Raw genomic sequence first — 13,876 nt, forward strand, 5'->3', positions numbered from 1 at the left:
GGTTCGAAACGTGCTGTAATACGTAAGTCCTTTCATGACAGACGAACTGCCGTGTTGAAGTTTATTTCAGAAACGGAGAACACGTTGCGACAGCGAGTTTCGAAAAACGCGGGAAGCGGTGCTCCGGTTGAAACACGTGGCGTCCACTCTGATCAGAACATTGAATTGCAATCGATCGATACGGACGGGAATATGCCGGGGGAACTGAGTGACGGGAATGTCTCGGATGCAAGCACCAGATGTCATACTGTCGATATCGGTACCGAACAGCCGCTTTTGCACCACGAAAATACCGTATGCGAACCGATCAATGGTGCACAGCTCGCGCCCCAAATCTCCCTGGACGTCAAGCAGGGGGATCAAATCGTACCGACCTCACTGGTACACGATCGAATGCCTGATACCGTTCCGACCCGTCACGATTCAACAGAGGCTTCGCGAGAATCGCCGCCCCCAAAGAAGAAACCCCCGGCCATAGTAAGACCTGTTTCGCCGAAGAATTCAGGCAACCGCCCTGCCACGACTGAGTAAACGGAGGAGCACCGCACACGCGTTTTTGGTCGAGATAGACGTCGATTCTATCCGACCTAAATTGTACTAGCGAAGTACAATTGTTGTATGTAACGACCACATTGTATATATGAGTGGTCATGGACTGTTGTTATGTTGGATAGCCTTTCAGACGTGGCTGGTGTATCACACTTGAGCAGAGCCTACTGAGATGTATTGTGTATAAATTTTTTTTTTGTGTTAGGCTTAATGTAGTTAGTTGTTAGGCTACATAATTCTAGTGTGTTAATGTGGATTTGGTGTAGTGTTAGGTTACTAACTCTTGTTCAGTAAGCTGGATTGTATTGTGATCTGATAGGCTAACTTGTATATTATAAAAGCTGTAGAAAACTTGTTCATCTCTCTCGTAGTCTTGGCGTCTGGACTTGTTTAATAAGTGGTATCGTTAGGCTACCGTATTACTGTTGTGACACCTTCGTTCTAATTACTTCCGCTCATTGCATGTCCGCTCCCTCAAAGTGGAGATGGTGTAACGGTGTGTCATAGGCGTGTCACAACAGTGTATTGCACGCCTTATGCGTAAGTGACGTAACTTCCTATTACGATAATATCGACCATATATAAACTCGTGCGATAGCAAATTGGGGGAGATTCATGCTAACCTACTGAAATTACGTTGAAGAATAAACTGTGTTCTGAACAATATATCCGTCTGAAGAGTTCACGAGACGACAGCGGTCGAAGAGGACGTTCTATCTCTCAGTTAAGTACAGACAGAGTGCAGCCTACGCCAGGACAACTACTCGTCTGAGTTCTAATTACAGAGACAATAATACCTCATTAACCCTACCGTCATAATTCGGATCACGAGTGGGATATCAAATTGGTCACTCCAGTTTAAATTATCTCAGTGATGTGCTTATAAAAAACGATTTGCGCGTGTCTTAGGTAGATTCCTTCTCGGTATGCGTAGAATTGGGGTATTTATATTTTATCTACACATAGTAGAAGTGTGTTTGAAGCTAGCATTAATAAGATGCTGTCAGCATTGTGTGTCCTGGAACTGAACCAAAAGTGGAATTAGTAAATCCATGAACAGATCGCTGCTCACAGATTTGAATTTCAATCCGGTTCTAAGAATCGGGACAACCGACTTTCATCTCTATAGTTTTGACAAATTGGTTATTGAGGTCGACCAGCCGATGAAATCTCGCCACTATGTTTCTGACGTGAGTACGATATCATCAAAGCAATGTTTGGTTTGTTTTAAATAAGTACATATATTATCTCCATGTCCTCACTATATTATCAAATACCAATATTGCGTTTTGGTTTATAATCCCAATTTTGTATAGTGCGGCCCGCGACTGGATTTAGATGTTGAATGCGGCCCGCGAGCTCAAAAGTTTGCCCACCCCTGCTCTAGAATATACCAAAGATTAAATTATTTGCTGCTATCTTTGCGTTCAAATGTCCTGCAGCAATATAGTGCCTCAAGATCCCATTGGAAGTCGGATATGTCCGTTGTAGATGTCCCTGGCACTAAGGTATTAACAGAAAGGGAAGTCAAATTGATGGATGGACTTTACCAGAAGTGCAAAAGGACATATATATGAACATTAAATTTGTAGCAAAGAATACCTTTGAATTGTAAATTGTTTCTATATTTGGACCAGTGTCAAAAATTGAAGTTATTTTGTGCTGGACATTTTTTCGATTCGAACAAAATGACTATAATTTTATTAATTCATACCAAAATGTTCATTAATTCCTGCTAGAGGCAAATTTTTTTTTCGAGTCATAACCCCAGTGCACACCGTACGATATCATCAAATTATTGTTTGGTGTGTTTTGGATATATTATCTCCAGATGTCCTCGGTCACTGTATAATTAAATATAAAATATTGCATTTTGACTAATAATCTCAATTTAACATAGTGCGGCCTGCGAATAGATTCATATGTTGAATGCGGCCTGCCAGCTAAAAAGTTTGACCACCCCTGGTCTAGACTATAGACTATAGACAACCATATAGATATTAGTGAGTGCTTGACTTGGCAATCGGTGATGTTTCATTACCCCTTCAAGACGGATTCTGGTATAGTTTTGATGATTTTAGCAAAGTACTCTGAACACCATCATTTCTATTTGTTACGATCAATGAACCAAAAGTAAAATAATCACATACCATACTATATCCGCAAAATTGTACCAAAGTTGAATAATATAAGTAACAGGATTAAATCATCACCGACAAAAAGATACTACTCAACATTCAAATCCCATTCTTAGCCATTGCATGAAATCATTTTAGCAAAATGCGTCGAACCCTAGAATTTTTATTCATAAGGTACTAACCCGTCGTCATATAATTTAGCAAGTGGCCATTGGCACATATATAGGTGTTTGTACCGGTTTGTAATGAAAAAAGCACTAGCAGATGCAAACTGTAGCTGAAAAAGATCTTAAGTACTTAATTATGAAAAAGCGTCAAGTAGATTCCTCAGATTTTTTATTCATGATATCTAAGCACGTCTTGAACTGATCTGACTGTGTTTCTCAGGTTCACATTAATATTCCTTCGAACCTCTCTGAAAGTTGTGATATTGAAGTGCAAGGTCCAAAACATGATGTGGAGGCAGCTTTAAGAGACATCGACCGACTTGTAAAGTCCATTGTACGTGGATTTTGTTATTATTTTCGTTTGAATATGACTGAAATAGTGAACTATTTTGCAGCAATGTATTTCAATAAATCAGCTGATAGTAGGCTACAGACACCCTACTGCGTGGTAAACTTATGCTGAGAAATTTTGAGAAATCTTGAGCTTCCATAAATCGATATCTTGTGTCAAATTATATTTACTTCGACAATCATCTTGTTTACTAGTATATTGTAACTGCATGACGCGCTCTGAGATCAATATCATTGGATACAGCTATTTTCAGTTGAAGAGAATGTGCTGTCAATTCTAATGCTGACAACCCTATAGCCTACTACATATATTTGATTACTTCTTTCCGAAATATTATAAATAACATTTAGTGTATGTCACTATCCCCGTCTAGTCAATCTTCGAGTTCAATTTGCTGTCAAGTTTGTCCTTTGATTTATAGGAATTTGGTTCAAGAGCGAACAATAGGAATGATCCGGAGTTTGATCATAATGGAATTTGGAATGAAGTAACCTTCATGCAAGATACAATATCACCGGTCAGTGGAGACTATGATGCCGCTGGGACTTTTACTACTTCAGCACCTGAAAGGGAATTTGAGCAGATACGGTTTGCTGAGGTAAAATACTTGAAACTATCTGTTCCAATGCAATGTTGTTGTAACAACACACATTGACATAATAAATCTAAGAGTAATTGCGGGTGCAGTAAATGCAGATGATCTGGCGCATAACAAGCGGACACATGTTTTTGTTACACAAAAAGTTGCATTTAATTTTACCAAATGTTGCAGTAAAGAGTTGCATTTATGCAAAAGTTATAAAAAATTATTAAGGTATGAGATAGTCGAAAGGTTCCGTTGTATAACAGAACAGATCCCATTCTATACCACTACTGCGCCCTTGAAAGGTGACTGGAACATTTTAATTAGACTAAGATTCAAAGATTAAAATACTACTTGAAGTGGAAATGAGTAGTGGGCTGCACAAAAATCTTAGGTTGGCCACAGGTTGGACCTTGGACTGTCATCTTGGCAAATATCAAGGTTATCTCTTCTTACTTGCAAAATAACAAATGCACGTTTATAAACACACAGATTAGCTAAGTAAGCTTGCTCAACAGAACTTGACCTCAAAAGACTTGACACAACCTGTTTCCTTTTGTGCAGACTTAGCCAAAAGCCAACTCATGCTTCCACTACTAATTTTGTTCAGGAATTGATGAACTTCTAGCTTGCGCGCCAACTGTTGTGTAATTGATAACATTGAGATTCAGCAAATCCAACATGTAGCTCTTTGGTATGCAAATCAAAGAGAATAGAACAATACTGGAAAATAGTTTTATAGTAGATTTGTTTGCATAACTCTTTTACATTTTGCACAATAGTTGATAAAAGTTGTACCGTAGGAAAAAGTTGCTTGAAAAATAGAAATGAGTTGCAATATAAAATTTCTAAAGCTAGCTTAAAACATCATAATACATAAATTCTGAGTAGTTAGAAAGCTGCACGGAGCTGTAAAATGAGTTGCAAAAACATGCCTCATTTTCATGATATTTGTTTTTCTGGCGTCCAGTGGGAGAGTGTCTATATTCCTGAAGTAAATGGCACTACGCAAAATAATGAGACACAGACCGTGTCATTTCTAATGTAATAATGGTAACAAAAATATTTTCAATTACGTAATGTGGAAACTGTGACTTGTGTTTTTAATTGTTGTGGAATGCCATGCTATATCGACTCTGTTTTGAATCAGAATTACGCATATGATGAAGATATGCTACGAAACTCAAGTACATAAATAGACTAGACAGCCTTCAAAGAAAATTCATTTCCGTTTCAGTTTATTCAGCCTATGGCAGTGGTTCTTAACCTCTTTTAGCTACAGTTCCCCCTTTCACAGATCCTTTTACTCTGGCGCCCACCGTAATATCAAGACTGCCTAAAATATGATAAGCAATACAGGGAAGCTGTACGGTATCTGATTCTTCATATCGTAACGTACAACGTTATACAGTTCATAAATTCCAATGAAGAAATTTATTCACATTTCAAAAGCATGAGGAATGTCTTTAATGACTGCCTTGGGCTTAGCGTGACTTAGCCAACTCAGCTATGTCTGGTTCAATACTTGATAAACAGAGTCTCAGATCAGCTCTTCTAGATATTTGCATTATATTTCTCTGCTTCCTTAACAGTTGCAATACTGTACTGAAACCTTTCTTTACAAGATATGACGACGGAAATGCTAACAACAATAGCTTGGTTGTACCCCAAATATGAGAATATTCAACTTCATAGCCTAGAAATCTTCATGTCCAATCTCGTGGTGGTCGATGCAACGACTTGTTGCAAGACACGCTGGTATAGTGCTCGATTGGAGTCGATGATACAGTTCCTGTTTTAGGCACTAGCCAACTGACTAATGACTGCTCCAGTTCTCTTGCATTCCTGATCACACGCAAATCCAAGGAGCTTTCTTTATTAACGCAGAACAGCCAAATAGTAGTAAGTGGTGGTCAGAAACTTGTGGATTTACCAGGATCAAATTATACTGCAATATATTAACAAATATAGAAAGAATAAAGTGAAATGAATCTAATTGTCTACATACGACTCTATGACTGAAGTGCGAGCACGCCCGCTACACTTGGCGATCTCTCAAAGCATATTCTTCGCAGATTGCTTTGTCATCAAGATTAGGGTCGTGGAAATTTATTTTTGGTGCAGGGGTGCGTGAGAAGATTATTGGCACCCTGCTGGGACAACTGCTACAAATCTGTTGATAAAACACTACATTCTCAAAGTCATTTATCAAGTCAATAAGTTCTTCAGCCAAACTACCATCAAAGCTGGCGATTGATCACGGCTAAAAAGCAAGCGAGTTCAACATAAGACCACACACTGCGAATTATGACGTAACCGCAAGGATGATATTGCCAGGAAAGACGGGCTAAACATTATTTTACTAGCAGGTCACAACATAATTACCATAAGACTAGCTTGCTTGTAGCCAATTAATCCGAGATCTACTATATATATATTGATTCTGTTCAACTATAGCAGTGGTCGGGAACCTTTGTTGTCCGAAGAGCCATATTGGCCCTATTTTTTCCATCTCAACTCCCAAAGAGCCATACTTGTCAATCAACTGTTACGTCACAATTGAAAATTCGTGACGTCGTGATAGCAATAATTCGAACTCACTTCATGGGATTCCTCGTGTGCGTCATATTTTCATGTAAAAACTGGTATTTATTGTACGAAAATAAATCTCGCAACGAGTGGTAAGGCATAAGACGGACCAGGCCTCACCATTGATAACGCAATTCATCGTAAGTAGCGTAGAATTTATTATAACTGATATTAATCGAATGTGACTGTCACACTGATTCTGAAAATCTAAATACTTATCGACTTCTCAATTCTCAGAGTATTCGGCGGTAACATAACGTCGCGCTACACGCATACATTTTATCGCCGGTACTACACAGAGCTATACTAATCAATCAAAAACGTGAATAGCTATGACGTTGTTTTTTGTAATTCGAGTCTGTAATTGTGACATCCACAGCAGCTTATTTCGCGCCGTATATCAGGAAGACGATGCGTATTTGAAAACTGCGTTTTGAAATGGACGTCGCCATGTATGCTATTATGCTCTTTGATTAATCAACGTATCGCACAATTCAAGATTTCGAGTCGGGTGAATAGAATTCTCGAGTGGTATTGGCCGCCGGCGTGACAGTAACTTAAATTTGATGATTTTGAAAAGAGGGGGTCCGAGCCCCTAAACCTGAAGATGACATTGTCTTTACCTCTCAAAGACATGTTTATACTACCACAAGAATAATTTTACTGGCCATGATGAAAATTTACCAACAAATCGCTGCAACATTGATCAATTCAGTACAAAAATAAATATTTGTCAAAGAGCCATATCTTATACCCAAAAGAGCCATATATGGCTCGCGAGCCATAGGTTCCCGACCACTGAACTATAGAATCAATTTTCCACATAGAATCAATTTTGCACTGTGGAAATGTCATATTGCTTCCTGCGTTTTCCGCCCCCTTTAGCACCCATTGAGTATTTCCGCCCCCATATCGTCCCCTGAAATCTCACAGCAGCAACGTTAAGGAATACTGGCCTATGGTTTCAGTCCACACATTAACATTGAAATGTCGTATAATGATCGAAATTCCAACCAACTTTTTGTGGGCTGGTCAGAATCGTGTCGCAGGCCGGATTTGGCCCATGGCCTGTAAAATGCACTGTGAAGTCAGAACATAAATCCCAAAAACGCAAAATTATTTAAACATGTATCTTCGATATTCCTACAGTGTGCATGATGAAACCTCTCGTATTGATTCAGTCTCTCTATTTGTGTGAAGTCAGCTGCAAACGTCCAGGCCAAGTGCCCTTAGAAAGCCGAGTATTACTTAGGCTCCTCAATGCTACAAAGAAATAAGAATTATGACTGTGTTACCAAATGTTTTTGTGGACGCGGAGACATGTCTGCGGAATGTATGGGCTATTAAATGCTGTCAAACAAAAGATAACTTAAGTTTATAATCTGTGGCATATTCAATTATTCTTGCAAGTCAAGAAAGTTTCCTCTTTTCCTCCTACACTTGTTTGTGTCCAGCCTAATTTGCTCTATATATTTGCAGGATGATTATTCAGGACCAAGCTACTTATCCCCAGATAAGGAAAAGCAGGACATTGGTATTGAATTTGTTGCCACTGGCGCTATGGCAAGATTTCCGAAATCCCGTCCTTCTGAAATTGAATATAAACCAGAAGGATTTGCTCAGGTGGAACTCTCTCATAATTTTTGTGCATGTAATTTCATGATCTTTATCATAAGATTAGGGAAAATTTGTAGTAGAATGATGGAGTGGGATAATATAACAAAATGCGGTCGGATCAAGAAAGATATTAAGTTCTCCTTTAATGTCCTTTCAATTCAGGCATTTGAATTGACTGTTGAATGGTAGTTGTTGACTTTAGGAAAAGCTGTTTGACCTTTGATTTACAATGACCAAGCGAATAAAATGTGCTCGCAGGAGTAAAAGCAAGAGGTTTGTTTAAATACTAATTCAAGCTGGTCAGTGCAAAATTGCACTTTCACTCACCAGTCGTTACTTGCACCCCATTCCTTTCACTTTCCATATCTGTTGGCTACAATTGTAATAATTAGCTGTTGGTTAGGGTTGTTTAGTAATAACTAAGGTGATTTTTTGAAATGTTAAAATTTTGTCAAAATTGTAGCATTAGGATTAGGCCAAGAAATAGTCAAAATTGTTTACAAAGTCAAATATCTTTTGCAACCTGCATTTTGTTTGTATCGTAGATGTTTGCATAGTCGGCTAACTTATCATTTGTCATTTTTCCATAACCTGGCACAATATCGCACTCTTCCTTGTTCACGGATGTTCAGTTTTTCTCATAGGTATTGTACAAATAAAAAGTAATCGTACTTTCACAAAGAAATCGATTGGATATGTGAAATTATCAATTACGATAACGTCAGATTTTTTCGAATGTAATCTATTGTGAATACGATTACTTGAAAATGCTGTAATCATGATTACCGCAGGTCTGCTACTTTATCGCTGACCCTAATTTAACTTGAACCGACACCTTGCTGGGCCGAACTCATTTGGTTCGTTGGTAAAAATGTAGTTTCGTTGTTTACACATTTATTCAAGGATTTAATTGATCAATCGTAGTTGGTATTATTACTTTTCTATATTAGGCAACCTTCATTCAGTTTCATATCATACCAGCATAGGCACAAGGCGTTAATTTTACGTGGGTAACACAGGGTTGATGTCATAACGTCACATTGGCTGGCTAAATATGATACATAATTAGAATTAGAGTGACTCGTAAGCATTTATTACCAATTAGCTATAGTAGCCACATGCATATGGTGGCAAAATTTCGACGCCGTCAAGTGAGTGTGTACGAGTCGAATAAAGGTGGTTGAATAAAGGTGGACACTTTCAAATTTACCAAAGTAGCATCAATTTATTAGGGAAGTACATGCATAATACCTGGACTAGATCAGTTTTTTGTGTTGACGAAGTAACGCATATCATATATAATATTAGCCTAAAAAATTACAAGGTATGTGCTACATACCCAGCATACCTTGGTTTGGCGCGTAGGAGTACAAGTTAAGTACTTTTTGAACTCCAAAGGAGATATCAGGCTATCTTGCATATAAAATTGTATCCACTAGATGTCTTCATAGTCCTATTTCTTTTTAAAGGATGTATGGACCACTATATCTTTCCCGATCAGTCCACCTCAAGGCTTGGCTATTCTTTATTTTCATAAGGGATCAGTAATGAAGGATTTGAAGAGGATTGTTGGTGATATAGTAAGAAAAATAATTATATATCCTAATAAACTGATGAATTGTAACTGTTATATTTAACCTTTTAGTCCTGTTGGTATGAAAATAGACATTTAAAAAAATATTTATCTCATGTGGAATTGCATGCGACCGAATATTTCAACATTCTGTGATAATTTTGATGTACCATGGCAAATATTAACATCCGCACATTTGTAGTGAGGTGCAGGATATTGATCATAATATTTATGATGTTTGTCTGTCCATACCCCATACAATCACCGTTATTGCGTTGAGTATTCTGCTCGTTTCCGCAAGTCGGTATCAGCTTCAAAGATGCAAAGTCCGATATTTGGGTGTGTTTTGTAATTTGAATTGTTTTGTTTGATCAGGCAAATTTGGCGTTTGAAAGAGTCATGAATACATTTATAATAGAAGGCAATGGAAACCAAGTGATGGAAGCGCATGTAAAGGTTGTGGAAAATTTGCAAAAATATGTAAGTTATGTTCAATTTCCATCAATACTTGCTCATTAGCTGTGCAAGGATGTTTGGTCAAATTGGTGAAATGGCCGAACTAGGTAGGCCTAAATATTCAGGTGTTCTTTTTTATCCAGAGCATTTTTATTCTGAAAAAAAACGATAAAAATGTGATTTTGCACACAAAACAAAACATTAATGAATATTTATTGCAAATAACTATGACTTCTGCTGTTTTCTTTCATTTAGCAGTTCAGAAATGTGAGGTTTCACTTTGGAAAGTGTCATCATATGGTCGGTTGAAACGAAAAACGCGACAACAATTTCTTAATTTCAAAAGAGCTTATCAATGATGGAGATAGAATTAGCATTTCAAAATATGAATAGGATGTTGCATACTTCTTGTGGCATATACACCAACTCATAATATACATACACACGATCTGTGCATATGCGCACCATGAGTGCATGATGTGAATATGCCGCTAGACAAGGAAGATGCAGAAATAGCCTTGTAAGGCTTTCTAAGTCTTGCACCACCCCTCCATGCTATCCCAGTAATGCTAAGCGACAAGCGGGGAAGACATGGATACCAGTATTACCAATCAGGTCTTTGGTCTGACCTGGCCGGGAATCGAACCTGCGACCTACCGATCAAGAAACCGGACGCTCCACCATTACGCTGTCTTGTCGGCGAAAGCACAAGGTTTCGATTTCTTACCCCAACCTACCCTCCGTACGCCGTCGCGGCATACCACCTCAACAGTTTGACTACTGATGGTGCCTAATTGTCTGCAACCAATGATGGCTAAGACGAGCTTGTCATCAGGAATCATATGTATGAGTTGAGTATGTGTCTTGACCTCCAGGGAACCCTTGAGACTGGCTCCTAAAAAACCCGGGAACCAATGTATTATAACTCAAGAACACTAGAAGATCCACTCATTAAGAGTGATTTGCCGACTGTTTGCGCACATATCAATAATTAGATTGTCTTCTATTGCAGAATGAATTTCGGACTCTTGAAATCGCAATTCGAAATTTCAATGTGGTTAAATTCACCGGTGGAAAGAAAAGGATAAATCTATCCAAACTGAATAAACGCTATGGAGTAAGTATTCATAAAAGTATTCCCAAAAGTATTCCATACTGCTCAGAAAAAAGGTCGCTTTTAATTCATCCCCTGAAGCTTGAATCAGAATAGGTAATGGTCATGAACCTCATTTTGTCGCTTGTGTCTTATATTCTCTGTATTACTTTTCATTCAGTGTGCATGTCTCTTCTTTACTTCGCCTAGGCTTAGGTGGGTGTATGATATTAAAGGCTACTCCAAATTGTTTCGACACCTTCCTATCTTTTCACTGTATTGCAGTCTTGTGATGTTTTGAAACGATGAAAATATTAATAAAACTGATTGATTGATGAATTGTGGTATTGACAAAGATATGGTGGATAATTTCATACCTGCAAAGAATTTTCAAGATAACATATTTCGTGTCGTTCAGACAGGCCATTCATTTTTTCTTTTATTTACCTAGAAGTCGACTTTTAGCAAAATTCGCCTATTTTGTGCCAACAAAAGATGTTTGTGTATCATCTAAAAATATTATATTGAGCTTTAGTCATCTGTTTGTCTCGATTACACACCCTACACTGCACTGTTTACTTTCAGAAGAAATAAACTTTTCCCATATGCCTGAGGCAATAGAATTGAATACATTGGCAATTGTCTTTTCAGTATAGCTTCCAAACTTTACAATATGGATTTTTCACCACTGCTGTGGTCAATCTCTTTTCATGGAAAGAAGTTGACAATATGAATGATCAGACCTTATCTTGATATAGGAAAACACCAACTTATTCACTGAGTGTAGTATTAGTAGTGCCCTATTCTTGTGCATTTATCGTAGCGAGGCGTAGGAATCAATCTGCTGCTGTTTTTATATTTTAAAATGCATTCATTTAGTTTTAATCATTGCCGGAATGCATGCCAACTACTATTCCAATGTCGTCAAAAATTATCAAGTAAATTTCATTGCTTGTCAAGGCACTTGGCCAGCTGCGTGTGAGAGATCGGGAAGTAGAAGTATTATGTAGGTAGATCATCAGTCACTCCACAACGTCAAATTCTTCCTGCCAACGTTATCATTTGTGATATCAGAGTTCCTCCAAGAGCGGTTCTATAAGTTATATTGTTCTTATACATGTAAGTCGCCTTGCCCACCTGTCATCACACGGATCACCGAATTCAGCTCCCTAAACGTTGATATGTGAAACTGCAGGGTCCCCATAATTTCTTGTACCATGCTTTCTTCTCAAAGGTAGACATCAAGTATGCAAAGAAATCCAGACATCTTTCAGAAGATGACAGGACTTCCTTCAAAATAATTGGGAAGCAAGAAACACTTAAAATACTTTTCAAGGAGCTCAAGTCGAAATATGGTGCTAGGAAGGTGAAGCGCTTCCTTTATTTGCATATTCTAGAACGCTGGTTCTGAAACTTTTTTAGACAGACTCCCTTGATGATAGTGAAAAATTCCACGCCCCCTAGAGTCATATCGATTACACCCTGTCCGACATCGTTAAGTTACTTGTAATTATTTCATGCATCACTGTTATTTTCTTTACGGTTGGACGAATCAATAAATATTTCTTTCTCTCTCTCTCTCCCTTATCGCCTTATCAAATATTATTTAAAAGAGCAACCAGAATGTTTGCAATACCAACACATAGTTTGATGGCATGGAAAGTTATGACTGTTGATAAATCAGTCTGATATCGAATTTGAACAATACACCAGCAAAAATTAGGAACCGGAGATAAATCGCGCGGAGCATGAAACAAATTTCTGTTGAATATTTTTTCTAAAATAATCATGCGTAGTGGTAGCATGTAGTATGCAGATTTTTGGTAATCTTAGTGTCTCAACAGGGGTTCCCAACCTTTTGTACACTGTGGCTTCCTTTGAAAATCGTGAAAAGCTGATGTCCCCCTATTTTTTTCAACATTTTGGCAGCACCATTTAAATCAAAACTGGTTTATACGGTAACCGGTAATAGGAACAATAAATTGATATAAATACAACACATAACAACCATGATAGTACAATAATTAGTAATTACATATCCAGCTAATATAATGCTTGAGCTCTTTTATTCTGACAATGTCTTAATTGACGGTTTGGCGGTGTAAAGAGCCAGGCACATGTCATATTGAGTATCCAAGACACTGCGTTGCTTCGTCTTCAGAAGTAACATTGTTGAAAACGCGCATTCCCAGTGATATGTTGATGGGAAAGGCAACAACAAATGGCTTCACAATTTCATAAGGCTTAGGGTACACTTTACTTAGTTTGGAAATAAACCGCATTGAGCCTTGAATACTCCTTTGTCATGTAGACATGTGAAGCCAAGCCTAATAAATCCTTCATCACACTGCCTTCTATTAACAGAGGCAGCCATTCGGCAAATTTTTAAATATTTATATTTATATATTTGTAAGTGAAACAATGAAATTAAACTCGAGAGCAAGAAGTAGTTTATTGCAGTGCTAGTATTTTTTATTTATTTATTTTTTGTTATAATGGAGTAGACATAGGATTTTTTTCAAAATGCTCTACATGGGATATGATATGACCTTATACTGAGATATAGGCCTACTACTGTAATTTTCCATGTATAATGCGCAAAATTTTCCCGATTTTTTGGCCTAAAATCAGGGGTACGTATTATGCATGGGTGCAACAAGCCTTGAATAAAATCTCCCTTGAAACATAACTTGAAATCACCCTTTCTTCATGTTTGTTTTAATCGCGCAACACATTCAGTCATCATGCCCCGTAATTAG

General features: G+C 37.8%; 1 protein-coding gene across 2 annotated transcripts in view; it reads left to right on the forward strand.

Annotated features, from left to right (window-relative positions):
* LOC145442200 (uncharacterized) overlaps positions 1 to 13,876 on the forward strand; it is a 203,633-nt gene that overhangs the window by 30,385 nt on the left and 159,372 nt on the right. For both annotated transcript variants that reach the window (XM_080320099.1, XM_080320098.1), the window contains exons 10-16: positions 3,075 to 3,188; positions 3,628 to 3,804; positions 7,858 to 8,001; positions 9,465 to 9,575; positions 9,944 to 10,048; positions 11,037 to 11,141; positions 12,352 to 12,483. In XM_080320099.1, coding sequence (XP_080176225.1) covers positions 3,075 to 3,188; positions 3,628 to 3,804; positions 7,858 to 8,001; positions 9,465 to 9,575; positions 9,944 to 10,048; positions 11,037 to 11,141; positions 12,352 to 12,483 — 888 coding nt within the window. The remainder of the gene's footprint in view (positions 1 to 3,074; positions 3,189 to 3,627; positions 3,805 to 7,857; positions 8,002 to 9,464; positions 9,576 to 9,943; positions 10,049 to 11,036; positions 11,142 to 12,351; positions 12,484 to 13,876) is intronic.

This window comes from Botryllus schlosseri, chromosome 7 (assembly GCF_051294905.1).
Source record: "Botryllus schlosseri isolate E-star chromosome 7, Bs_hap1, whole genome shotgun sequence".
Classification (NCBI taxonomy): Eukaryota; Metazoa; Chordata; class Ascidiacea; order Stolidobranchia; family Styelidae; genus Botryllus; species Botryllus schlosseri.